Raw genomic sequence first — 24,756 nt, 5'->3', positions numbered from 1 at the left:
AATATGAATGAATAGCTTTTTTATCAGTGATTCTAGGCTTCCCATTGTAGTCTGAAGTTCTGACTTCCACCGGTACCTAGTTTGGACACTTAAATAAATGTAAATACTTTCAGTTTTTAGTATTCCTCTTGCTGTCCCATTCAACATTACCAGTTTGGCAGATGTGCAGTTGTTTTATCTTTATTCAAAGTCTGTAGATATGTTCCTGCTCACCAAAAACAGAACAAAACTTACTCTAATCCACATTTTCTTTTCTTTGGTAATTGTGGAGATGGGAAAATGCTCACAAATCCCCGTGGATTTGGTGGTGGTGGTTGTGGTTATTACAGTATTCCACTAAAACTGTTTTGCAAGTGGTAGCACTATACTTAGATTCATCCAGGAAAATCTAACCTATGACCCTGTTTTTAACTGTTAACCATTTTTAGCAGTATGCAGTTTCAGTTGAGTTAAGTACACTTTTGTGTCAGGGCTGACCTACTGGAACCAAAGTCCCAAATTATTCTGAAGTAGTTGATTCTTTGCACATAGACTTAGAAACTGGAACACTTATTGCTGGCACTAGATATGACTTTAAATGGAATTTCAAGTGTCTCAGCAAAGGGAAAATGTAATAAATGTGTGGAATTGGGCCTGGGATATACCTCAGTGGCAAAGCCCCTGCCTGTCAAGCTCAAGATCCTGAGTTCAGTTCCAGAACTTTCCCAAAGGGGAAAAATGTAAGGAATTATTATTTAAAAGTTATGTGAAATGCTTGTTAAGGGAATTTGATTTCAAAAGGTATATGGAATATACTTAATATGTTACACACATTTCCAACATTTTTCCAACTTCCTCCTTTCAAGCAAATTTCATTATAAAATTGATACCTAACTTCAATTTATAATACAAGCCATCAGGGGCATTTCGTTATGTAATACATGTTTTTCTTAATTTTGGTAGGAAAGGAGAGGGGGAGTTTAAGCACTAATAGGTGGCCTACAAAGCTAGCACTGTATGATTTTATTCCATCAGTACTGGTGATCAGTCTAACAGTGTATTGGAGGATATGTTCTATATTTCTGATTAAGTTGAGGTTTAGTGTTTAGTGAGTCATTGAAACTTGATTTGTTTAAATGGTAAAGAAATTACTGTAGGTCTTCTATTTAAACCATGTTTAAAACTGGAAGAATTATAAAAACAGTTTGGAGTCTTAATTTAGAAATACTGGAGTTGAGAAGAATGAAGCCAAGTCCTGGAATTAGCAGAAACATAAAATTTTGAATCAGTTTTATCTGTTAAGACCACTATAACAGATAATGCTCCTTGAAAATACTTTTACAGTTGCATGCATATATAATACTTTTGTATTTGAAGAGAACTAGTATATTCTCAGTCTGGGTGGATTCCTGCGTCTAGGTCTCTCTTCATTAACAACAGATTCTGTCAACTTGCTATCTGTAAAGTGATAAATTGATTATAAAAGATCTTTAATGCTCCTTCCAGGTCTAAGATGTTATTAAATTTTTCTAAAGAATTATTTAAATGTATTTAAAATACATTAATTTTACCATCTTCATATTCTAAATGGACAGTTGAGTGGCATTAAGAATATGCATAGATTCATGTTACTGTGTAACCATAACCACCACCAGTTCATTTCCAGAACTCACATTTGCTTTGTAAACTGAAACTTTGTACTCTGTTTGCCTCATGTCCCAGCTTTAGTAACCACCATTCTATTTTGTGTTTATCAGTGAATTAGTTATTCTCATTGCTGAGATAAAATGCCCAACACCCAAAGTTAAAGGAGGAAAGGTTTATTTAGCTCACAGTTTGTAGAGGTCTCAGTCCATAAACAGCCGGCACCAAAACAGGCTGACATGGAAGAGCAGCATCACAGCAGCGAAACAGTTAATGGTGCGCAGAACTTGTAGGCATTAAAGCAAGCAAGAAAACCAGTGAGCAGCTTCTTTCTGCCTCTCGTTATATTTTTATCTAGGCTACTGAGATTAGGGTAGTGCCGACCCAATCAGTAGGGAACCCAGGGCTATGCATATATGGTAGGCAAGTGCTGTACCACTGAGCTGCATACATCCCCAGCCCTTTTTAAGGTTTTATATTTTGAGACAGGGTCTCACTAAGTTGGTCAAAAAGGCCTTGAACTTGTAATTTCCCTTGCCTCAAACTCCTATTTTGCTTTGGAAAAAATTGGGTCTCATTGTGTTGTCCAGGCCATCTTTGAATGCAGCTCAAGCAGTACTCAGTACTTAGCCTCAGCCTCCCAAGAACCTGAGACTATAGGCATATATAAAGTTCGGTTTCATAGTACTATTGTTACAGCATACATGTAATTGTTATTGGCTGTTTAAAATATTGGGCTAGGAATGAGTGAAAAGAAACAGTTGCCTTCAAAAGGATTGTATAGAATTATAGGTCTTAATATTTTAAGGTAAAAGTACTGAAAAAATATTAAGTTCTAAATATATATAAGATAAATCACTATATATAAGATAAATCTGGTAATCCTTTAAAAAATATGAAGGTGGTGGCAGAATGTACCGTTCAAGAGAAAGCAAGACTTTGGACACCTATTCATGTGTTGCAGTATGTAATTTCCAATTAGATTATGGTCATTTTGAATGCCATGGGATACTGGGGAATTGTCCATTGTGTCAGGTAATAGTATTTATTAAAGTTGTATGGCGTGGGCTGGGAATTTGGTGCAGTTGTATAAGTGCCTTCCCTGCAAGCACCAGGTCACGAGTTTAATCTCCGGTACCTAAATAAATAAATAAATAAATAAATAAAGTTGTGTTGCAGCTTATGTAGACATTTAGCTGAAATATTTTGTGAAGTATCACACCTTTTTGTTTTGTTTTTGTTTATGGTTTTTTTGAGACAGTGGTCTCGCTATGCAGTTCAGGCTGGTCTTGAACTCACTTTGTAGCCCAGGCTGGTCTCAAACTCACAATGATCCTCCCACCTCAGCCTCCCAAGTGCTGGGATTACAGGCGTGAGCTGCCACGCCCAGCTCAGTTCGATCATTTTTAAATGAAAAGTTTAAAAAAAGAATTGTTTCCTCTGAACAGAGCTTTAGGTTTATTTGTGAGTGTGTCCTAGATAGTAGATAACCTATAAGAATTTTAAATGCAGTGTGCCCTAGTTGTATCTTTATTCCCTGGGGTTTTTTTTTTTTTTTGGGAGGGGGCTGTTTGTTTATCATACTATGCACTTTCTCATAGGATTGTTTCCTCCTGTAGCTTGACTTGGCGTCTCTACTCTCAGCAGGTGTTTTGCTATATATCAACAGCATAAATAATACCATTGTGTCATATACTATCTGAGCATTGTGGTAGAATAACTTTCCATTTCACTTGTCATAAGCTCATTGAATGATGATCTTTAATACCCATTGTCTTTGACCTGAACTGTTAAATTGGATTTTCCCTCCATTCATGTGACTATTCTAATTTTGTTACTGCTGACTTTTTCAAAGTGAAAGATACTAGTTATTTTGATCCAGACCTTGAAGGAGTACCAGTCAGTTCAGCGGATAATTATTTTGGCATTTAATAAGTGGTGATTTCTATATTAGACAAGAGGATCACTAAACGAGGTTGTGCTTATCTTTGAAAGGTGGGAAGAAGAACGCTATCCTGAAGGCATCAAGTGGAAATTCCTCGAACATAAAGGTCCTGTGTTTGCGCCACCATATGAGCCTCTTCCAGAAAGTGTCAAGTTTTACTATGATGGTGAGTTGTTTAAAGGTTGTCTAATTCTTGGCCGTAAAAATAGGCTGCTTCTATTTAGAGATTTACAAGTGAATCCTTAATTGTTAACTCTAAATCTTAAAGGCCCATTTGCTGCTGACAAAGTACGATGAGGAAGGAGCTGCTAAAATCTTACCTACATAATCCAAGAAAAGATCCATCTACTTGACTGTCTTAGCTACTTCCCTTATTACTAGGACACCCAAGACAAAGGGAAGAGAGGTTTATTTTGGCCTGTGTTTCATTCCATTGTTAGCTGACTGCAAAGAAGTACAGCATGGCAGAGGTGAATGATGGAGGAGAGCTGCCCATGTCATATCTGGCAGAAAGGAAAGAGAATGAAGGGAAGAATTGGGAGGGAGACATGTCCAGGCCATGCCCCCAGTGGCCCACCTCTAGCCAGGCTCCACCTCCCAACATCACATTTATTTATAAACTCATTAGTAGACCTAATCCACTAATGAGTATCATACCCTCATGCTGCACACCCCTCCCAAAAGCCCTGCCTCTTGAGCACATAAAGTTTTTGAGGAACAACAGCTCATGAGCCATGGTCCACAATTGAAAGTCTTTTTCTAACCTTCATATTTAGGAAACTACTGTGTGCAATGGAGTTGTTATAAAAGCCTCATTTGAATGGTACTATTATTTAGTTAAGATAATACAATAAAAGTTGTTTAGGAATACTAGTAGTAGTTGGCGGACAGTTAGTCTGCCATCAACATCTAGTTAGGGCAGGTAGAATCTGTCATTTGTGCTACATAGTGCAACTCTTTGCTGGCGATCTAGGTACAGTAAGTCCCTGATTTATGACCATTTGAGTTGTGAACTTTCACATGTGTACTGTATAATACTCACTTTGTCAGATTACAAATGAATCTGATTCATGAATGTACTCCTGGGACAGAACTTGTTCATAAGTTTGGGTCTTAACTGTATAGTCAAGAGTGATGAGCTGTTTTAAAGAAATGCCTGTCTGGGTCTCTTAGAACCCTTGGAGTTGTCTATTAAGGCTTATTGGTAGTTCTATCCTTAGGTTGAAAGGTTTGAGAATAACCTTTGTTCTGTTTTGTGTTCACATTGTAGTTCATCTGGATTATTTTCAGCTGATTTTTTTTTTTCATTCCAAGAGCTCTATCCAGAAATGACCTGACCTTTATTCCTTACACCCTCATGTGCTTTGAAGATTTACCAAAGTTGTTTTGTACCCATTTAATAGATTGTGAGGTGGGATTGTGTGATTCTGAACCAAGTGGTCTGCTGACCAAATGTTGAGAAACATGGGGCACGAAAACTATCAGCATGTTAACGGCAAATGCTCAAGAGCTCTGGTGCATCTTTTTGTCCGTAAATGGTAGCCTAATGGCCACATACACTTAGGTGGTACATAGGTCACACACACCCCAGATTTCAAAATCTGGAAGTTGCAAATATAAATATTCTGGGGTGCTAATATCCACACCAAATAAAATTTTGTTTCATGCCCCAAATTATTAAAGAATGCTATGTAAAATTACCTTCATGCTATGTATATAAGGTTTGTATGAAGCAAAAGAATTTCATCTTTAGACTTCGGTACCCTCATCTTAGATCTTATGTTTATATAAATATTCAAAAATCTGGGGTGGGGGAAGCCCAAATCCTAAACACTTTGTTCTGAACATTTTGGATAAGGGATGCTTAACCTACAGTTGATGCTGAAGGTCTATCTGTAGGTGAGTAAAGTACCCACTTGGAAGCCAGAATTCTTTTTTTTGAAGAGATGTATATGTTGAATGTGTTCAAACACAAAGATCCAACCATGGATAATGTAGCTGACTTAATATCTGATCTTAGGAAGTTTATAACAAAACAAAACCTTTATAGTATCAATGGTATATCCTTATATCAGATAAGTAGTTTGATTTGTGTCAACCAGAGAGCATAGGACAGAGTTCCTGTGGTTATCACATTGGGTCATTCCTGGAGACTCCTACATTCTACTTAAAACCAAAAAGAGAAAATGCCCAGAAACTTGAAGACGACCTTTGTAAAAGTGTGGGTATTCTGTAACCCTAGTCTGGGCTAAGAGCTTTACAAGCTCAACTGGAAAAGAATCTCTTTGAGATTACAATGCTAGGTGGGAATGCCAGATCTCCTACTTCTGGAGTTTCCGTTATTTTTCAAAATAGGAAGCCGAGGACTGGTCACCATGATCCATTGTGACCCCCCCACCGCTCCCTGTTGCTTAGTTCTCCATGTTAAGAGCTCCAGCTCCAGGGCTCTGGCATTTTCTCATTTGATCTTCCCTTGGGTTTCTTGCCTTTAACTGTGCAAACTCCCACTCTGCAGTAAGTCAGGAGTATTTGGCTTAATAGTCCAAACTGATAAATATAAGTGCTATCCTGTCTCTCTAGAGAAAATTCTCAGATTTCCTTTGAAACCTTCCAGGGAGGTGGGGGCTTACTGAAAACAGTGAATGCTGCCTCTACAGACCTTCAGTCTCAGCTCTGACTCAGCAGTTTCCTTTTCCTGGAGCTCTGCCTTTTCCACAAAGTACTGCCATTGCCAGGAACTTTCAATTCATCATCCTCCCCCCACTCTGCTGCAGGGAGCTGGTGTTTCATTTCTTTATAGCTCATTTAGAAAAAGAGGAGTCACAATTGCTGCTTTTGTGGAAGAGTTAAGTGAAATAGTCCCAGAAGTTTCCTTCTGCCTACCAAACACTATTAATACTTGGTTTATACCAGACATACTGGAGAACAGTTTGCATTTTCATGCTATTTATTATAGTTCATTAATTTTATTCTTAAGTGATATATTTTCCCTTTATATTTGGAAGCATGTTAGTTTTTTCTGTCAACTTGAGTTTTAGGCCTGAGTTAGGGGAGTTCTAGAAAAGACCTGAAAACCTAAAATTAGCTTATTCTTGTCAAAGTTTTTTCCTTCCAAAGCAGAAGCTTATGGACATTTGAGAAAGGGAAGCCGCGCCACCTGTTGGCCTTTTAAATTATGGCTTCTAAGAAGTTTCTATCTGGGGTTTCAATTTTTTGGATAATTACCAATATTCCTTGTTGGAGATGGTAAGTTTCCTAGAATCGTAAGGATAAAATGTCTGATGAATTTTGTAATAGATGGATTTTTGGTTGCTTTAGATTTCTATAAGAAATTCTTTCATCGAGTGACTAATACCTATATAATGGTAAGGCAGTGGAATTATATTTAGCCTCATTTATAAGATAGCCAAATGCCTTTTTTTGGCATGGCTTGTTCTAGATCATGATGTAAAATTGGATTTTCAAAGAAAAGAAAAATTGGACATAAAAGTATGCTTAAAAGTAAGTATATTCTCTGGAAAGTAGATTTAACCCCGAAGTACTCAACTTTCCTTTAATTGCTCTTCTAATTAATTAAGGTGCACAAAGCCCCAATCCAGATTTTCTTTACAAGTTAGCTGCTTTCATTGTGAAGTATCAGGGCTCTTCTAGAGTTGCTTTTACAGAAACATTTGCATGCTACCAGGAACCCCAGCCATCCTGATGGATGAACCCTATTCTTAAAAGACGGTAGCACACTACCCATATTTCAAAGCTGTGCATTTTTAGCTAGTGTACAGTTTATGATTCATTAGGTCTAAAGCCTGTCTCACAGTGCTGTAGTCTGACTTGCTCCCTTGTGGTCCTGGTGCTTTTGACCTACAAACCACCCTCTGATGTGTAGGAAGATCTTAGGCTTTTCATATGGGAAATCTGGGCTTCCCTGCTATGAGTTTTTTGTTTTTAATTTTATATTCCACCCACCTAACTTTGAAGAAAAAAGATGCCTATTTCTTTTCCCCACGATTTCTTTTTTCCACTTCCTGCCCTATCCCTTCCTCCCCTTCTTGAATAGAAGCTGCTTAGCTTAGCAGTGGCAGGAGTCCCTCTGTGGATTTGATTTTTAAAAACCATTGAAGAGATGTAAAGGACCCCGCTTGCTGAAAGGAAAAGGAAGAGTGGCTGGGCCTTCAGGTTATCCCTGTCCTGAGCAGGTACCCGGGAACAATTAACTGGCGTAGTCTCCAACGACCCAGGTAAATATCTGGTAAAGGGAAGGAGAATTTATTCAAGTAGATATAAATCAGTGTGTTGTCTTTGTTGTTTTAACCGTGTGTCACCAGACGTTTGTATACCTCAAGAGGTAACCTATTATTAAATAGGTCTCAAACACTCAGTAATTATACTGAGAACATCAATAGTATATATCACTTTTTTGAACCACTTTCTCCTCTAGGTAAAGTCATGAAGCTGAGCCCCAAAGCAGAAGAAATAGCTACATTCTTTGCAAAAATGCTCGATCATGAATATACTACTAAGGAAATATTTAGGAAAAATTTCTTTAAAGATTGGAGAAAGGTATTGTAGCCCATGTATTAATATTGTAATAGCTTGTAAAAATATTGAATCAAATACCAAATACATACTATAATTTTACAAATAAAATTGCTGATGTAAAATTTAGTTTTGAGTTTTATTACAAGTTATTTAAGGGCTGGGGATGTAGCTCAGTGGTTGGGTACTTTCTTGGTATGTGCAGACATTTGAATTTAATTCCCAATTCTGGAAAAAAAATAAAAATAAAAAGAGTTACTATATTATATGAAGTTTCTACCCAACAAGAGTACTTACCTTTTCTCTCAGCTATCATAAAACTACAGGAAAGGGTTCATCAGATTAGGCCTAACAGAAAACCTCAAATCCGGTTGCATTAAGGATAGTTGTGTCTATAAGACTACCTTCTTTCTGCTGTTGCAGAGAGAGATGTTAATCTGACATCCCATTCTGTCTTGATTCTTGCTTTATTTGCTTTATATAATTTCTGCTCGTGAATTCACATGTTATACATGTGTAGGTGAGTTTTTAGGAATGTCATTGTCAATTTGAATAATGTGAATCAAGGCTAAACTAAGATTTACCTCCTGACTTAGCTCTGAAAAAAAATTTAGTATGTAGAGTAGAGGTAATTTTTCTAAGAAATAATGAGTTTGTAATCTTGTTACTAAAATATTTGATACGTATTTGTGCTGTTTCTCAAACTTGTATTCATATCCCTGGGGGTTTGTGGCAGTTTGCCAGGGAGCCCAAGAGATTACATAAAAGTAATTTTTGTCAATCATAAGTCATTTAAACATCTTTATGTTAAATATATATGTAGTTGGATGTTGTTAAAGAACAAAATCACAAAGTTTTGATTTATTTCTACATGTTTTTGGCTGAAAAAATGGTGCTTTGCTATAATTGCAAGGAACGTTAGGACTTAGTGTGTTTATAGTTTTCTTTTGTCTCTGCTTTCTGACTAGGAAATGACTAACGAAGAGAAGAATACCATCACCAACCTAAGCAAATGTGATTTTACTCAGATGAGCCAGTATTTCAAGGCCCAGTCAGAAGCTCGAAAACAGATGAGCAAGGAAGAAAAATTGGTACTGCAGGATTTAATAAACCTCTAAAGAATTACAAAATACTGCTTATTCGTCTAATGTGCTTCTTGCTGCTTATGATACATTGACTTCAGTAATTTCACATTATTCTATACTAAAGATTTAGGAATTGCAGACTAATAAAGTCTAGATTTTCCTAAGAGTTCTACTTAGACTTAAAATTGTGAGTAAGTACTTTCTTTGCTCAGTAGCTTACAGTGAGAATCTGGTATTTCACTGACCTAAAAACCAGTTAGCAACTTCACTAACACAGTATTTAAGAATGGGCAAACCTGTTCCACAATGACTATTGGATATGAGGATTTAACAGATGAAGTCATACTGACTCTATACCTCCTTGTCCTGTGATTGTCTTTTTACTCTGGATTCTAGCCACGCTTAGCCATCGCCTTCTCCCAGTCTTGATCATCCTCATTGCTGAAGCACATATTTTTTTTTCCATAGGCTGCATGTTTTTGTAAATAATTTTAATGGAAACATACATGTTTACTGTGACTGCTTTTGTACAGCAGTGGCAGATATGAATGGCTGAAACAGACTAAATGACCCTCAATCCTGATGATAGTTTCAGTACTTCAAAGGACTTTTTTGGGTGTTTCGAGAGACAAGGTTGTCCAGCTAGCATCAAACTCATAGTACTTCACCTATTTCAGCCTCCCAGATGCTATGGTTACAAGTGTACACTACCATGCCCAACCAAAGAGCTTTCATGTTTACATCATTTAGGCTATTTTTTTAGGCCAAACTTTAAAATACTAACTAAATTACCTTAAGAATAACTGGATCAGACTTTTCTGTCTCAGGTGGCTCTTATCCCTGGCTTTCTAAATTAGTGGAATTTAGTGTATTATATATTTATTTTTGGCATGCTTTTAAACTTAAAGATCGCTTTAGAGCTTTGTTCTTAGAATAGTGATCCAGATAAAGAAGCATTTATAAACATTATCTTGATAAGAGTTCCTATCTAAGGCACCAGTGGCTAGCAAAACCTTGTTTTTTCCACCCACAAAGGAGCAGGACTTAGTCATCAAATAACATGTGTGAGATAGAGAAGAGATGACAGAGGATGAGGCCGCTGAAAATACCCTCCCACCCCCTTTCGTGGTATAGCAAAGATCTCTAAGTAGGAAGTGTGTAAATATCCATATACCTAGGAAAGAATTGAAGACGGCTTTCTCTGGGTTTAAAAACCCATATGAAATGTTGTTCAGTTAAATAATTCTAGAGCTATTTTCTTTTAGAAATTTTCTTTAGCCTGTGTTAGACTGCTCACAGGGTGTGGAATTGTAAAGTTATATTTAGAAATGCCCAGATAACGTGCATAAGGAAGCATCCTTTAATATACGAAAATTCATTTTGACTCTGTAGCTGGAGTCAGTTCTTCTAGATAGATCTTTTAGGGAATTTTATGTAAGTTTGAAAAACCTAGAGGTTTTCTTTCTCTGAATCCACTTTGTGATTGTTGGACTGCATCTTGACCTGTTCTCCCACAGGAGATAAAAATAAGTTAGAGAAGAGCAGTTTCAATCTATTTTGAGTACTTTCTTGCTGTATTCCAGAAAATCAAAGAGGAAAATGAAAAATTACTAAAAGAGTATGGCTTCTGTGTTATGGATAACCACAGAGAGAGGATTGCTAACTTCAAGATAGAGCCCCCAGGGCTATTTCGTGGTCGAGGCAACCACCCCAAGATGGGCATGCTGAAGCGGAGGATCCTGCCCGAGGACATCATCATAAACTGCAGCAAGTGAGTACAGCCTTCCCAGGCAGGTACAGAGAGGGCTCCTACCTTGCTGAATGCAAGTACTGTCTCCTAGGCACGGAGGGCTGCCTGGAAAGGAGATGTTTAGGAGCAGCTTTGTGTTTCCATGGACAGTTCTCCATGTGTTTTTTTAACATTGCCTAATGAGAAAATGTGGAAATACATGCTCACCGTGTACTTGGAGTCAAAAAAGGAGAACTTACTTCTTACTTGTTTCTCTTCCCTCCTACTTGGTTATTTTCACAGAGATGCCAAGGTTCCTTCTCCTCCTCCAGGACATAAGTGGAAAGAGGTCAGGCATGACAATAAAGTAACTTGGTTGGTCTCCTGGACAGAGAATATCCAGGGCTCCATTAAATACATCATGTTGAATCCCAGTTCACGAATCAAGGTAAAAATTAGCTAAGGGCTGCAGCCAGTCCCCACTGGCTGATAACCTCTGTTGAAATGTAATATTCTTGCTATGTAAACTGACATTTAAATTTCTCCTCACTGAAAAATGGCAAGTCATTTTTTGGCTAACATCAAGTATCTTTCTAGGATGTATTGGGTTTTTTGCTTCACACTGTAATATTGTTCACTTATTCATAGACATTTCCTGAGATCCCACTATGTGCCAGATACAGTGTATATGCAGTGCTAAGAAACGTTTTTAGTAAACAGGACAGATGCAGTTCCTGCTTTCACAGTGTCTGCTTACTGTCTAGTGATCAGAAAGGGATAAAGAGTGTGTTGAACATAGACTGGCTTCTCCCACAGCTGCTCCTCATCTTTCTTGTCTCAGAGAAAAAAAATACAATTTCTCTGAACCCAGAAATAAAGGGTAACATGTAAAATCTTAGATGTCTCTGGCTTCATCGGGTCTCATTTTAGGTAGATTGTACCAGAACTAAATGATATACTGTGAGCAAAAGTACACTGTGAACTATGTTACATAATGAATGTGTGATTCCTTATTGATAGTTACTGAAGGATAAACAGTCTTGGACTCTCATTAGCCAGCTGTGTACTCTACTTTGGAGAATCCCACAATCTTCCTTCCCTAATAAAATGTGCCTTATCTCATTTTCTTTTGCCCAAATTTTACTTTTTATTTTAAATGTAATTATCCATAAAACCCAACCCTCTCCCCACTCAGTAATTATCACTGTCACATATTTCATTAATTTTTATGAAGTCATTATTTCTTGTGTCTCCTACCATTTGAATATTCTTTTCTTATTGAAATAGTCTCTTTAATGTTTGTTTAGTGAAGATCAGCAGTGGCAGATATTTAACTTTGCTTACCTGAATATTCATTTTTATCGTAACTCATAACCCCAAACAAAATGTGTCTTCAGCATTTCCTGGATGGTGGTATGTGTTGGAAAGTGACAGTAGCGTACACTGTAGAGGCTGCAGTTATTCACATCTTTTTGTGCATGCTCATCCTATTTTGTTCCGCTTTTTCTGCCCATGATTTATATTCTATAGATACTGGGTGAGTGTTTTCGTTTCCTTTCTCTCCCACCTTGTACCTCAGTGCCTGTAGAATCTAAAATAGCATTAAAAAAGCATTCTGCCTTCTGGAATCTATAATTTTAGCCAAGGAAACTCAGATCCCAGATAAGCTAGACACATACAAAAAAGCATAAAAGTAAGATTCTTCAAACCAGCCTTAACTTTATGAGTAGAATTTATTGAGTTTCCTTTTAAATGAAGTAAAGCAAAACTTTAGGATCAATATTGACATTATATTTACTCCCTTTAAGACATTCCTAGTATCAAGTATACATGCCTGCCCTTTCTCTATTAAGAACTTTCACTTTTGTAAGAGTTTAAAAGTATGTGCTTGTGCCCCTTTAAAGGTAAAGCTGGATGTGGTGGCTTGCATCTGTAATCCCAGCACTCAGGATGCTGAGGCAGGAGGATCATTACAAGTTCAAGACCAGTTTGGGCTGCAGAGTGAACTTAAGGCCACCCTTAAATGCATAGTGAAACTCATCTCAAAAAGAGAAAGGAAAAAAGTGGTAATAAAAGTAGCTACCTGAGGAGTAGATACCATTACAAACTCTGTCTGATTTTGATTTTATTATAAAAACAAAATAAGTCATAATGTAGTGTCTTCTGCAGTTAGCTGGCCACCATTTCAGTTACCTATTAACCATGCTCTGAAAATACTAAGTGAAAATTTTCAGCAGTAAACAGTTCGTCTATTTTAAATGACATGTTATTCTGAGCAGCATTATGAAATCTTTCCCTCTTCCTCTGTCCTACCTGCGAGACAAATCATCACTTTGTTTAGTGTACCTGTGCTGTGTATGCTATCTTCTCACTCAGTTCCTACATCATCTTGGCTGTGAGGATGACTGCTGCAGTTATCAAGTAACCCTTAATTTCTTTAGTAGTGGCCCCAAAGTGCACCGATGCTGGCAATTGTATCCTAAATTGTTCAGTTTTATTAATATTGTTAATTTCTTACTATACCTAATTTATAAATCAAACATTATCATGGGACTATTTGTATAGCAAAAATAATAGAGAGTTCAGTACTAACTGCAGTTTCAGGCATGCATTGAGGCTCTTGCATCCAACCCCACACACATACACACCCATAAGAGAGATCTGTTGTGTATTGTTGAAAGTTATAATATTCTGAGCATGTCTTCTTATTATAAAATGGATGTCGCAGAATATACCCCAGTCTGCTGGAAGGCTGAGACAAGAGGATTTTAAGTTCAAGCCCAGCATGGGCAACAGCAGCTAACCGAAACCCTACATCGAAAAAATAAGGGCAGGGATGTAACCCATTTAAAAGGCCTTGAGTTCAGTCTCCAGAGTAGCAAAAAGTCTTAAATCAGTTTATCGAAGATGAATATAGACTTTCTGAAAATTAAAACATCTTTATGACCCTAGATGGTATTTCTTCAAACACAGAAAGCACTAACAGTAAAACAATCCATAAAATGGGGTTTATTCATATTTAAAGCTTATATTCAACAAAAAATACTAATAGGAAAATAAATATCTAAGACACAGCCTGGGAGGAAATATTTTCACTATGTATAGAACATGAAAATACTTGCAAAAATGAAGAATTCCTATAACTGTGTAATACGAAATACATCCTCCTTAAAAAGAACAAAAGACTTGAAACAAAACAGCAAGATACTGAATGAAAATGGCCAATAAATAAGCATGTGGGATGTTCAACTTTATTGTTATTAGTGGTGTGAAGATGTAAATCAAAACGAGACACTTGCAGTTTTGGTTATTTTTACTCAAGTGAAATGAAAGCATATATCCACAGAAACACTTATACAAAAATACTCATAGCAGCACAGTTTTTTTTTTTTTTTTTGGACTTTTTCCTTTTTATCGGTACCAGGGATCGAACCCACGACTGCCTGCTTGCAAGGCAGGCGCTTACGCCGCAGAGCTAAATCCCCAGCCCCCCAATTTGAACTCGTAAGAATACTGTGCTGGGGCTGGGGATTTAGCTCAGCGGCATAAGCTCCTGCCTTGCAAGCAGGCAGTCGTGAGTTCGATCCCTGGTACCGAGAAAAAACCGAAAAAGCAAAAAAAAAGAGTTCAAATTGGAAGTATGACAGGAGAATAAATACAGTGTGGAATAGTTATACATGCACAAGTCAGTATCATATGATTCTTTTTGTATGATAATATAGATTATGCAAAACTAATTTATGATAAAAATCACATAAAGAATCAGTGGTGAGTTGCTATAAAATTTTGTTCTAGAACGAAAGATACTTTTCTATCTTGATAAAGTGTAAATTATAGAAGATATGAATTGCCAGAACTTATCAAACTGTAGACATAAACCTATATAGTATCAGATTTTAAAGTTAAAATTATTCAGAATGAATAATTTAATGTTTTTAAAAAGTAAAACAAAAAAGGTCAGAAATAATACAGAATTTCAAAAAGAATAACATCATCACTAGTTAATAATATAGTTATCTTAGAAGTAGTTAAGTTACAAAATCAAAGCATTAAAAATGAACAGACAATCCAAACAATGATAGCACAAACCATTCTTTTCAGTGAACCAACAAAAACTTAGTAGTGTGGTTATCTATCTTGCACACTTAAACATACATACAGTTATATATGTATATCTACAAGTTGTTCTTTCCTTTGAAGCAATTCCTTTCCCTTTCATTATTACAATATCGGTCGTACATTTTGGATCTTACTACTCTTTCAGGTTTTTTTTTATCATAGACAATATAATATTTACAAATGTGAATCTGATTTATTTCACTTATAAGTATAGTCTCAAGTTGCCTCCATTTACCTGTAAAAGCCCCAAGATCATTCTTTTTATAGCTGAGCAATATTCCATTGTGCAAAAATACCCCATCTTTTTCATCCATTCTGTGGTTAATGGGCATTTTGGTTATTTCCAAGATTAACTATTAAAAATTGTGCTGTTCTAAACATAGGTGCAAATATATCACTGTGACATGACTTTTCAGTTTTTCTGGAAAAATACCCAGGAGGGGGATAGCTGGATTAAACAGAACTTCCAATCTGAGTTTTTTGAGGAATCTCCATGCTGATTTCCACAGTGAATGCACCAGCCTACACTTGACCAGCAGTGGAGAAGTATTCCTTTCTCCTCACTTTCCTGCCAACATTTGTTATTGGTTGATTTCTTGATGGCAGCCATTCTTTCTAGAGTGAGATGAAATCTCAATGCTGTTTTAATTTGCATTTCTCAAATGGCCAATGATGGTGAACATTTCTTCATGTATTTATTTCCCATTCGTGTATCTTCATCTGAGAAACATGTATTCATGTCAGATGCCAGTTTCTGGAATGGGTTTTGCTTAGTGTCTCGTAATTCTTTGTATGTTCTGGATATAAGTCCTTTGAGGGACTTTGACTGTTGGCCAAAATTCTTTACCATTCTGTGGGTTTTCTTTTACTTTGTTGGTGATTTCTTTTGAAGTGCAAAAACTTTTTAATAAGATGAGGTCCCAGTTACTGATTCTGAGAATATTTTCTGTGTGGCTTGCATTTTGTTCATAAACTCTTTGCCCACCTCTGTGTCTCCAAGATTTCTACTTACCTTGTCTTGCAGCAGATTTAGTGTTTTCTGTTTTAATATTTAGATCTTTGACCCATTTTGACTGTAGCGTATGGTAATACCCAGAGGTCTAGTATCAGTCTTCAGCATGTGGAAAGTCAGTTTTTGTAACACCATTTATTAAAGAGGCTATCCTTCCAGTGAACATGTTTGGCCCCTTTGTCAAATATAAGGTGGCCAAGTATCTTTTTTTTTTTTTTTTTTGTCTTTTTCGTTTTTTTATCAGTACCAGAGATCGAACTCACGACCGCCTGCTTGCAAGGCGGGCGCTTATGCTGCTGAGCTAAATCCCCAGCCCCTGTAGCTTAATGTTTTAAATAACGTGTTGGAAGAATGTACTTAAGACTTTCGATATTTTTGAAAGTACTTATATTCAGAACATATGAAGAACCTTACAAATAATAAAACACAAATATACCTTAAAATAGGTATGTATAGAAAGCTGTTTGTTGCTGGGCATAGTGGCATAGGCCTATAATCCTAGCACTTGGGGATGCTGAGGCAAAAAGATCTTAAGTTTGAGCCCTGCCTTAGTGACTTAGTGAGACTCTGTCAAAAAATAAAATAAGAAAGGGCTGTGATACATCTCAGTTTAAAAGCTCCGTGTTTAAATTCCAATACAAGTAAACATGAGATACTTTGATGAGATCTTGCCTGAAGGACTTTGATTGATTGATCTGCTTCTACCCTATCCTAATGTTCTTACTTGAGAGAACTTAAATTTTTGTTCCAGAAGCTCAGCCAACCCTGTAAGGAAAAGCTGGTTTAGTGTTATCTTATGTGTGTGAATGACATCTTGGGTTTTCCTAAACCTTGTTTGCCTGAGTCCTCCCTTAAATTTTAGTGCCTAAGGAACTGAGTAAATGTAACCCAGGCAAACTCTGAGACAAGTTTTGGAGGATATTGTATATTGGGGTGAGGTCCACTACTTGTTGGATTCTGTACTTGCATGAGCCCTTCAGGTTCAGTTTTTTCTGTGAATGAATGTATAAGAACAGTTTGTCATAGAATTCCTTATTGATTTCTGCGTGAAGACTTCTCATCACACTTTTTCACCCTCTTAAATGTCAAAATATACTTACAAAAACCTGAGAGAAAAGTCCAGCTCTTCAAGAAATAAAGGCACAAGGGCTGGGGATTTAGATCAGCGGCATAAGTTACCTGCCTTGAAAGCAGGTGATCGTGAGTTCCATCCTCGGTACCGATTTAAAAAAAAACGAAATAAAGGCACAGCTATTTCTTTTGCATTAATAACTACAAAGTCACCCGCAAAAGCATGTAATTTCTGAACCTCTTATTTTACTCTACCAAACTGTGTAACCATAAACATATTTGTAGGAAAATGCTGATGATTCCGTAGCATATTCATGTAAGCTATAATTTCTGAGCACTTGTTGGGAACTAGAATAGACATTTCTTGCTCCCTGCACAAAGGCTGCTTAACTTGACCATAGTTCTTGGGTCTTAAGGACTATCCATGCAGTTAAGTCATAGGTGAAAACGAGGTATGCTTGATTGGAAACCACTACCTCTGTCCTTTGTTATGGGGTCAGGGAGTCAGAAGTTCTTGGATTCTCAGATCCTTTCCTAGGCCAGATGCTGTGTCACATACCTATAATTCTAGGACTCAGGAGGCTAGAGCCAGAAGCATCACAAGTTTGAGGCCACCCGAGAATGTATAGGGAGTTCCAGACCAGCCTAACTACAGAGCAAAACCCTATCCCCAAAAACAAAACAGAAAAATATCCCCCCCCCCAAACTTTTGTGTTATGTTATATTCAGTTTTGTGTCTTTTGTAGCATACCTTGCCTGTGCAGGATTTCTTAAGATTTTTTTAAAATCTCATCTTTCTCAGTCAGTATTAATGAGTCCTCTCTTGTTTATGAGTCTAAATCTCTTTTTCACTCAACATGGTTCTCTACTCTATTTGCTGTCTTTGTTAAATTTCTAGTCTTGTCACGTGTTAAAGCACATGACATACATCAATCCTTCACTGGCTTCAGAATCAGTTTTTAAACCTTACACCAAAAGCTCTCATGTTAAAAATTCTTTCAACAAAAATCTTCCCTCAGTCTAATCAAGGCATACTCTTAAATGCCTACATTAGAAAATGGTGAATAATTAAAGCCGTTCCTGGAAATTATCAGGTTCCTTGGTAATTTGTGTGTTGTCTTTGGTTCTGCTTCTTTGACAGCTCCATCAAACTCTGAATGGTTGTCTGAGAGTTAATGGAAGTCAGAGCTAGCCGGAAACAGCTGTTGCATCACAGATTGGGCAGCAAGGTTGTGGTGCTGATGAGGGAATGTGGAAGTTTATCTTGCTTTAACAGAAGTCAGTTTTTAAGACATGCCTTATGGGCTTTCCCTAAAAGCATGAACATTTCATAGAATGAAAAGCAAAATTCTACTGGACAGGCACTAGTTGTACTTCATAATGAAAGTGGAACAGCATGTATTCTCGCTATGTTAAATCCCTTGACTGTCTCTTCAGTTCTGTGCTTTTTCAGCCTTGCTTAAGCTAAAGTTCCTGCTTTTTGATTCAGAACTCTAAACTTGAATATTCAAAGTTGACTCTCTCATCACTAAGCAGTCTGCCTTTGGGGTTGGGTCTTTGCAGGGTGAGAAAGATTGGCAGAAATATGAGACTGCTCGGCGACTGAAGAAGTGTGTGGATAAGATCCGAAACCAGTATCGAGAAGACTGGAAGTCCAAAGAGATGAAAGTCCGGCAGAGAGCTGTAGCACTGTATTTCATTGACAAGGTAGGACCAGCTTTCTGTCAGCTTAGCTTAACAGATGTAGGGTAGGGAGTATCTGCTCTGCCCTAGGCCCTGTGTCCAGGACTGGAAGATGGAGGGAAACAGTGGCACGTTAAGTCCAGTCTAGTATGGAAGGTAACTGTGGAGAGATAGGCATCTATATTGTGTGCTGCTCTCTGGGGTCTGCTTAATAGGATTTTCATGAATCTGAATGTGTGGAAAATACTAAAATGGTTTTAAACTTTTTGAACGTGACTCACAAGAAATTTACTTTGCATTCCAACCAGACATACATAGTAATATATGTTTGTGTGTAACTGAATCAAAAGTTGCACAAGGGGCTAGGGATTTCGCTCAGTGGTGTAAGTGCCTGCTTGGCAAATGCGAAGCCATGAGTTCAATCTCTGGCACAAAAAAAAAAAAAAAACCAGCAGGAGTCAAAAGTTGCACAAATTAGTGTTTAATGTTAGTTACTACTTAACTGAGTGAAAAGAGTGCTTAATATTAGTTACTACTAGCAGTGAATTCTCCTGTTTGTTACTCTATTTCATTTCCTTTTTTGGAAAAAAGTATAACCCATATAATTGGTTAAATAAATCACTAGTTTATCACAACTATAGCCTTTTTTTTTCTTCTATCTTCATATTCAAGAATGGAGTATAGGAAAGAATTGGATCTATAAGCTTAGCATTTCTGTGACTTTCCTGGAAGTGTTGACACAACAGATGTACTTTTCATGTTGTACAGACTGGCACTGTGTCCCCAAAGAGAACTGAGAGGCTTCTGTTTTGGAGTTTTTGGAAAATCATATGAGATTTATATTCCTTCCCTCATGTTTTGTTTATCTGTTTGTTTCTGAGCAGCTTGCTCTGAGAGCAGGAAATGAGAAGGAAGAAGGAGAAACCGCAGACACTGTAGGTTGCTGTTCACTTCGTGTGGAGCATATCAACCTGCACCCAGAATTGGATGGTCAGGAATACGTGGTTGAGTTTGACTTCCTTGGGAAAGATTCCATTAGATACTATAACAAAGTCCCAGTTGAGAAACGAGTAAGTTAATGTGTCTGATATTCCATAGCTTATTTTTTATTCAGTTTTGCATTCAACAAGCATTCATTGAGAGCTTTTTGTATCCTTGGCACTTTGCAAAAATGACTTGAGAGGAGGGGGGAAGGTATTGCTTGGTGTGCTAGTTACCTCTTTTTTTATTCCCTGTCCCCCAACTTGTAATGTCTTCCTGGGCATGAGGGCCATAGAGCCTTGCCATAGGAGAGTTAGCCCCTACAGCAAGGTCAATGTAAGACTGAACTGAGGCACATTGTTTTGTGATTTAACCATAACAGAGCATCCCTTGGTCATGTTGCACATTTACCCTCTTGCATGTGTTGCACAGCTTCACACCAATTTCTAACTGAGTAAAATGGTAACTCTTTAATTTCCAAATCTCGAGTCATGACTGTAGAGGGTGCTACAGCTCTATACCCTCAGCTTACTCTTTCCCACATTATTATGCTGAACAACAGACTTAAAGAGTATAGCTGTGATGGTGAACCTATGGGACACATGCTCCAATGGGCTGTTTGTGTCATTAAAAGTCCTAAAAAATGTGCCATCACTGGTTTATGGCTTTAGTAACCAGCCCAATAGGCAACAGTATGTGTGTCAGTGTAAATGTCTATACATGTAAAGGAGTGTTACTGTTCGTAGGACACACACTGAAATCTTTATTGCTAAACGACTGTAATGTAATTACTTAAAAATGCCTTAGATAATTATGTATGAACATACATAAATATAAATATAGTAAGAATCTCTTAAAGGATATATGAGTGGTTCTTGTATCTTTTTTTCTGCAAGTTTTTATAAATTTGAAATTAGTTCTAAAGTAAGAGGTTTAAAAATAATAATTGAATTTCACTTATTTCTTTTAGGTTTTTAAGAACTTGCAGTTATTTATGGAGAACAAGCAGCCTGAGGACGATCTGTTTGATAGACTTAATGTGAGTGGACAAAGCACACTGAGTTAGCTGAAGGGACACCTAGGCAGAGCCTCATAAACTCTTAAAAGAGAGGGCTGCCAGGTGGTTGATTAGGTTCTCCCTTTAGCTGAGCCTTTTCTGTGGCGTTTGGTGTACTCTTAGTCCCATAGGGCACACAGTGAATCCATGACTGCCTTGAGGAATGGAGCAGACAGCTTTACCTTTTATTGTCCCATTTCCTGTGGAGCCTTCCATTGTCTGCATGTCTTGCCACTTCAGATAAAAACCAAGATTTGCTGTTGCTGTCTATGGCAAGACGAATTTGTTTTAGTCTTGTTTCAGATTGTACTTTAGGAGGGAGGCATTGTGAAATCCTGTATTGTAGAATTACTTTCCTTCTTCTTCCCTCTTGAAAGCCAGTAAACTTGATAAGATTTTGACTCTTAATTGTGGTATCACTGACTCTTAGGTCTTGCCAGAGCGGGTGGCATTGTGTGTCTTTCATCTCAGTTTGCATGTCCTTATTGTTGCTTTGTCTCTTTCAGACTGGTATTCTAAATAAGCACCTTCAGGATCTCATGGAGGGCTTGACAGCCAAGGTGTTTCGTACATACAATGCCTCCATCACGCTACAGCAGCAGCTAAAGGAACTCACAGCCCGTAAGTATTGCTTGGCCATACTTTTTACCAGGGCCGTGACCAAAATTTTTCCCTCTAGTCTTCTAGCAGAGAGTTAAGGCTTAGTTGTATAAACATAAGCTCTGTGCTATTCTCTTGCTCCTACCCCAACTTCTAGATTAATTTCGTGGAATGCTGACAGGAGCATTCCATCTGCTCTGAAAATGCCTGCATTTTGTGTTCTGTATATATTATGTTATTTAACAGCTCCCATGGTGAAGACATAATGCTGTGATTTTTTGTTAAAGTTGTCATGGTTACCAAAAAAAAATATGGGAGCATATCCTTTCGCTAAGGTTTCTGTCTTCTCTACCCCCAATATAAGTAAGTAAGTTTTCAACACTAGCTACAGAAGATATCAGCAAGATCTATAGGCTTTTTTCCCTGGGGCCCAGTCACTAAAAAATTTCCACTGACCTCTGTAAATATGTCAGATAGTCTTAGAATATTAGCCAGATAAGCTAGAGATGGTATGTTTAGGGTAATAAATACAAATAATGCCACATAGTGTAAGCAGAAAATGTTTTTAGATGATGTTTGTAATTTTTTTCTTTTAAACAACATAGTGTTTTGTACCTTAAACATAAAAACTTTAAGGTCCCCCCATCTTTCTCTCCTCTACAAACTTCTGTCACTATTCCATGTTTTCTTTGGTGGTCACATTAGACAGTAGGTGGGTGGCAGAAAATGAGGCAAGCAGAAATTTCCCCGGCCAGATTCCTTGGGTGGAAAGAAATGTAGACCTTTCACTGTAGTATGCTGTTATGTGAGAAAATACATAAATAGAAAGTAAAACCAGGGGGCTAGGGATTTAGCTCAGGGGTGTAAGCACCAGCCTTGCAAGCATGTGGTTGTAAGTTCGATCCCCGACACCAATTTAAAAAAAAAAAAAACAGACAAGGGGAAAAACAATTATTGTAATCCAGCATGAACAGTGTATCTAAAAGTATACCTTGATTTAGCATAATTGCTTTAGATGTTTTATATGGTTTTTGAGTTATTAGTCTGGTTATTTGAAGAATCAACTTTATAAGGATTTATAAGAAATAAATGAATCTAATGCTTGTCAAAAAGGGGGGTAGGGTTTGAGATGTGTTACATATGTGTATCAGTTCCCCATAATGAACGCAATCGTTACGTATTGCAATTATGTATGAATAAAAATTTTATAAAATATTAGAGATAAGCCTTGCATGCTGGGAGAATGAAGCAGGGGAATCACTTGATTCCAGAAGTTGGAACTAACATAGGCAGCATTGAGAATGCCACCGCGAATGAGTGAATGAGTGAATGAATGAATGAATGAATGAATGAATGAATGAATGAATGAATGAATGAATTCCTCTTCTGATAGGAATTTATTCTGGTTAGACTTAACACAGAAACTTCTACTGTCGTTTTCTTATGAAAACCATGGACTATAAAATTTTGACTTTATGGCTTGGCAGAAGCTTGATCATATCAATGCAACCAAGATATAAACCACTAGAGGATCTACTTTGTGTATGACCTTTATCTGTAGTACAGATGAATTCTCTTATTGTCATGCTTCTTTACAGCTGATGAGAACATCCCAGCAAAGATTCTGTCTTACAACCGGGCCAATCGAGCTGTTGCGATTCTTTGTAACCATCAGAGGGCACCACCAAAAACTTTTGAGAAGTCTATGATGAACTTGCAGTCTAAGGTATGTTGTGTCTGGATGATGGGGTCACAGAGTGAACTATGTCAGTTTTGAGCAGATATTAAAAGTGAGAGACTTTTGTAATCTAACCTTTTGGGTTCGGATATCAGCAGGTCAATCTTGATCTGCTCTGGAGCAAAAGATAAACAAATGGAGACAATATGATACTTAAAAATATCAGGAGTACTCATTGTTCAACAGATCTTAATGCTCTGAACAGAAGTTCAGCATTGACCACTATTTTGAAGTGCTAATTTCAGTTCTAATTATTGTTATTATTGTACACAAGGAGAATGGATATAAAGGGAGTCTTACTGCTCTATCGTAGAAATACTAGAGCTGGCTTAGTGGCTGAGCACTCATCTAGTCTGCATGAGGCCCTCAGTTTGATCTCCAAAGCTGCAGAAGAGAGAGAAATACAGCAATTTTCAAATTAAATTGTTGTAAGATTTAAAAGATGATCAATCATGTTCTTATATAGTTCATCATTGAACATCTGTTTAATATTAGTTGTGTGTCACAGTTGTACCATAGAGAAAGAGACTGATTGGCGAACCAGGTGATGCTGTTCTCCTTTGTCCTTCTCTGACTCTGATGAGTATTTCTGTCTGAGTACTGGCTAGTTGACCTGTCCTCATTTGTTAATGTGATAAGAATTCACAAATACTTCACCATAAAACAGGGTTACAAAGGAAACCAATTATTGAAAGACAATCATTATATTTTAAGGATAGATGTATTTCCTTATTAAAATTTGAGGTGGTAGGCTGGCAGTGTAGTTGAGGGTTGGAGCAGTTGGCTAACGTGCAACAGGCTAGATTTGATTCTTAGCACTGCAAAAAAGTCTTAAGGTGGTTCTAATGACTATTGTAAATTTCAGGATAGTAATGCATATAGATGATATTTGTCCAAAAATTTTAATATATGAAAATATCTAAATAACATTATTAGTAAAGTCAGAGATATTATCGATGTTACTGTTGTTTCTTGCCCACAATTCATAAGCAAAGAAATATTCATCAGTGTCAACTAGAAATTAATGAGAATATAGCTGTAATTTTTTTCTATGCAAGTTTATGTAATTCTGTACAGTACTTGGACAACTGGAGTTTAAAAACTGCTATGGAGCGAGGAGTTGTGGCATACAACTGTATTCCCAGTATTTGATAGGCTGAGGCAAAATGATTGCCACAAGTTTGAGGACAACTGTAGTGAGTGCTATGTGAGCCTGAACTGCATAATGAGACTCTGCCCCCCCCCCCCAAAAAAAAACCTTGCGTGGAGCATGATTTACATATACATTTTCAAGCTAAGAGTGCTTTCCTTCGGTTGAAATGTTTTGCAAAGTAAATGCCTAGGAATAGTACACCTGGGTCTAAAGACTTACACACGTTACAGTTTATGCTACAGATGTTGCCTGCCTGAAAAATGTACATGTACGCAGTGAATGCATATACAGTCATAGACCTCCCTCATCCTTGGATGATATGGGTGGCAAGCAGGGAACTCTGAGACTGCCCATTCTAGCAGTTCCCTTTTGCTGCCATTTTTAAAATGGAATTACTTGGTATTGTTTACTCTCCTGATGCTATTAT

At 37.3% G+C, this 24,756-nt stretch overlaps 1 protein-coding gene across 1 annotated transcript in view; it reads left to right on the top strand.

The window, feature by feature from the left end:
- Positions 1 to 24,756, top strand: part of Top1 (DNA topoisomerase I) — an 86,096-nt gene that overhangs the window by 57,063 nt on the left and 4,277 nt on the right. Inside the window, exons 9-18 of the mRNA XM_003467756.5 lie at positions 3,619 to 3,734; positions 8,004 to 8,125; positions 9,070 to 9,192; positions 10,770 to 10,957; positions 11,219 to 11,363; positions 18,681 to 18,824; positions 19,685 to 19,870; positions 20,752 to 20,820; positions 21,345 to 21,459; positions 23,037 to 23,164. Of these exons, the coding sequence (XP_003467804.2) occupies positions 3,619 to 3,734; positions 8,004 to 8,125; positions 9,070 to 9,192; positions 10,770 to 10,957; positions 11,219 to 11,363; positions 18,681 to 18,824; positions 19,685 to 19,870; positions 20,752 to 20,820; positions 21,345 to 21,459; positions 23,037 to 23,164 (1,336 nt within the window). The remainder of the gene's footprint in view (positions 1 to 3,618; positions 3,735 to 8,003; positions 8,126 to 9,069; positions 9,193 to 10,769; positions 10,958 to 11,218; positions 11,364 to 18,680; positions 18,825 to 19,684; positions 19,871 to 20,751; positions 20,821 to 21,344; positions 21,460 to 23,036; positions 23,165 to 24,756) is intronic.

This window comes from Cavia porcellus, unplaced genomic scaffold (assembly GCF_034190915.1).
Source record: "Cavia porcellus strain 051 isolate PalLab524CR breed Dunkin Hartley unplaced genomic scaffold, mCavPor4.1 scaffold_5, whole genome shotgun sequence".
Taxonomy (NCBI): Eukaryota; Metazoa; Chordata; class Mammalia; order Rodentia; family Caviidae; genus Cavia; species Cavia porcellus.
Note: the sequence above shows the minus strand (reverse complement) of the source record. Positions and strands in the feature narration are given on the sequence as shown.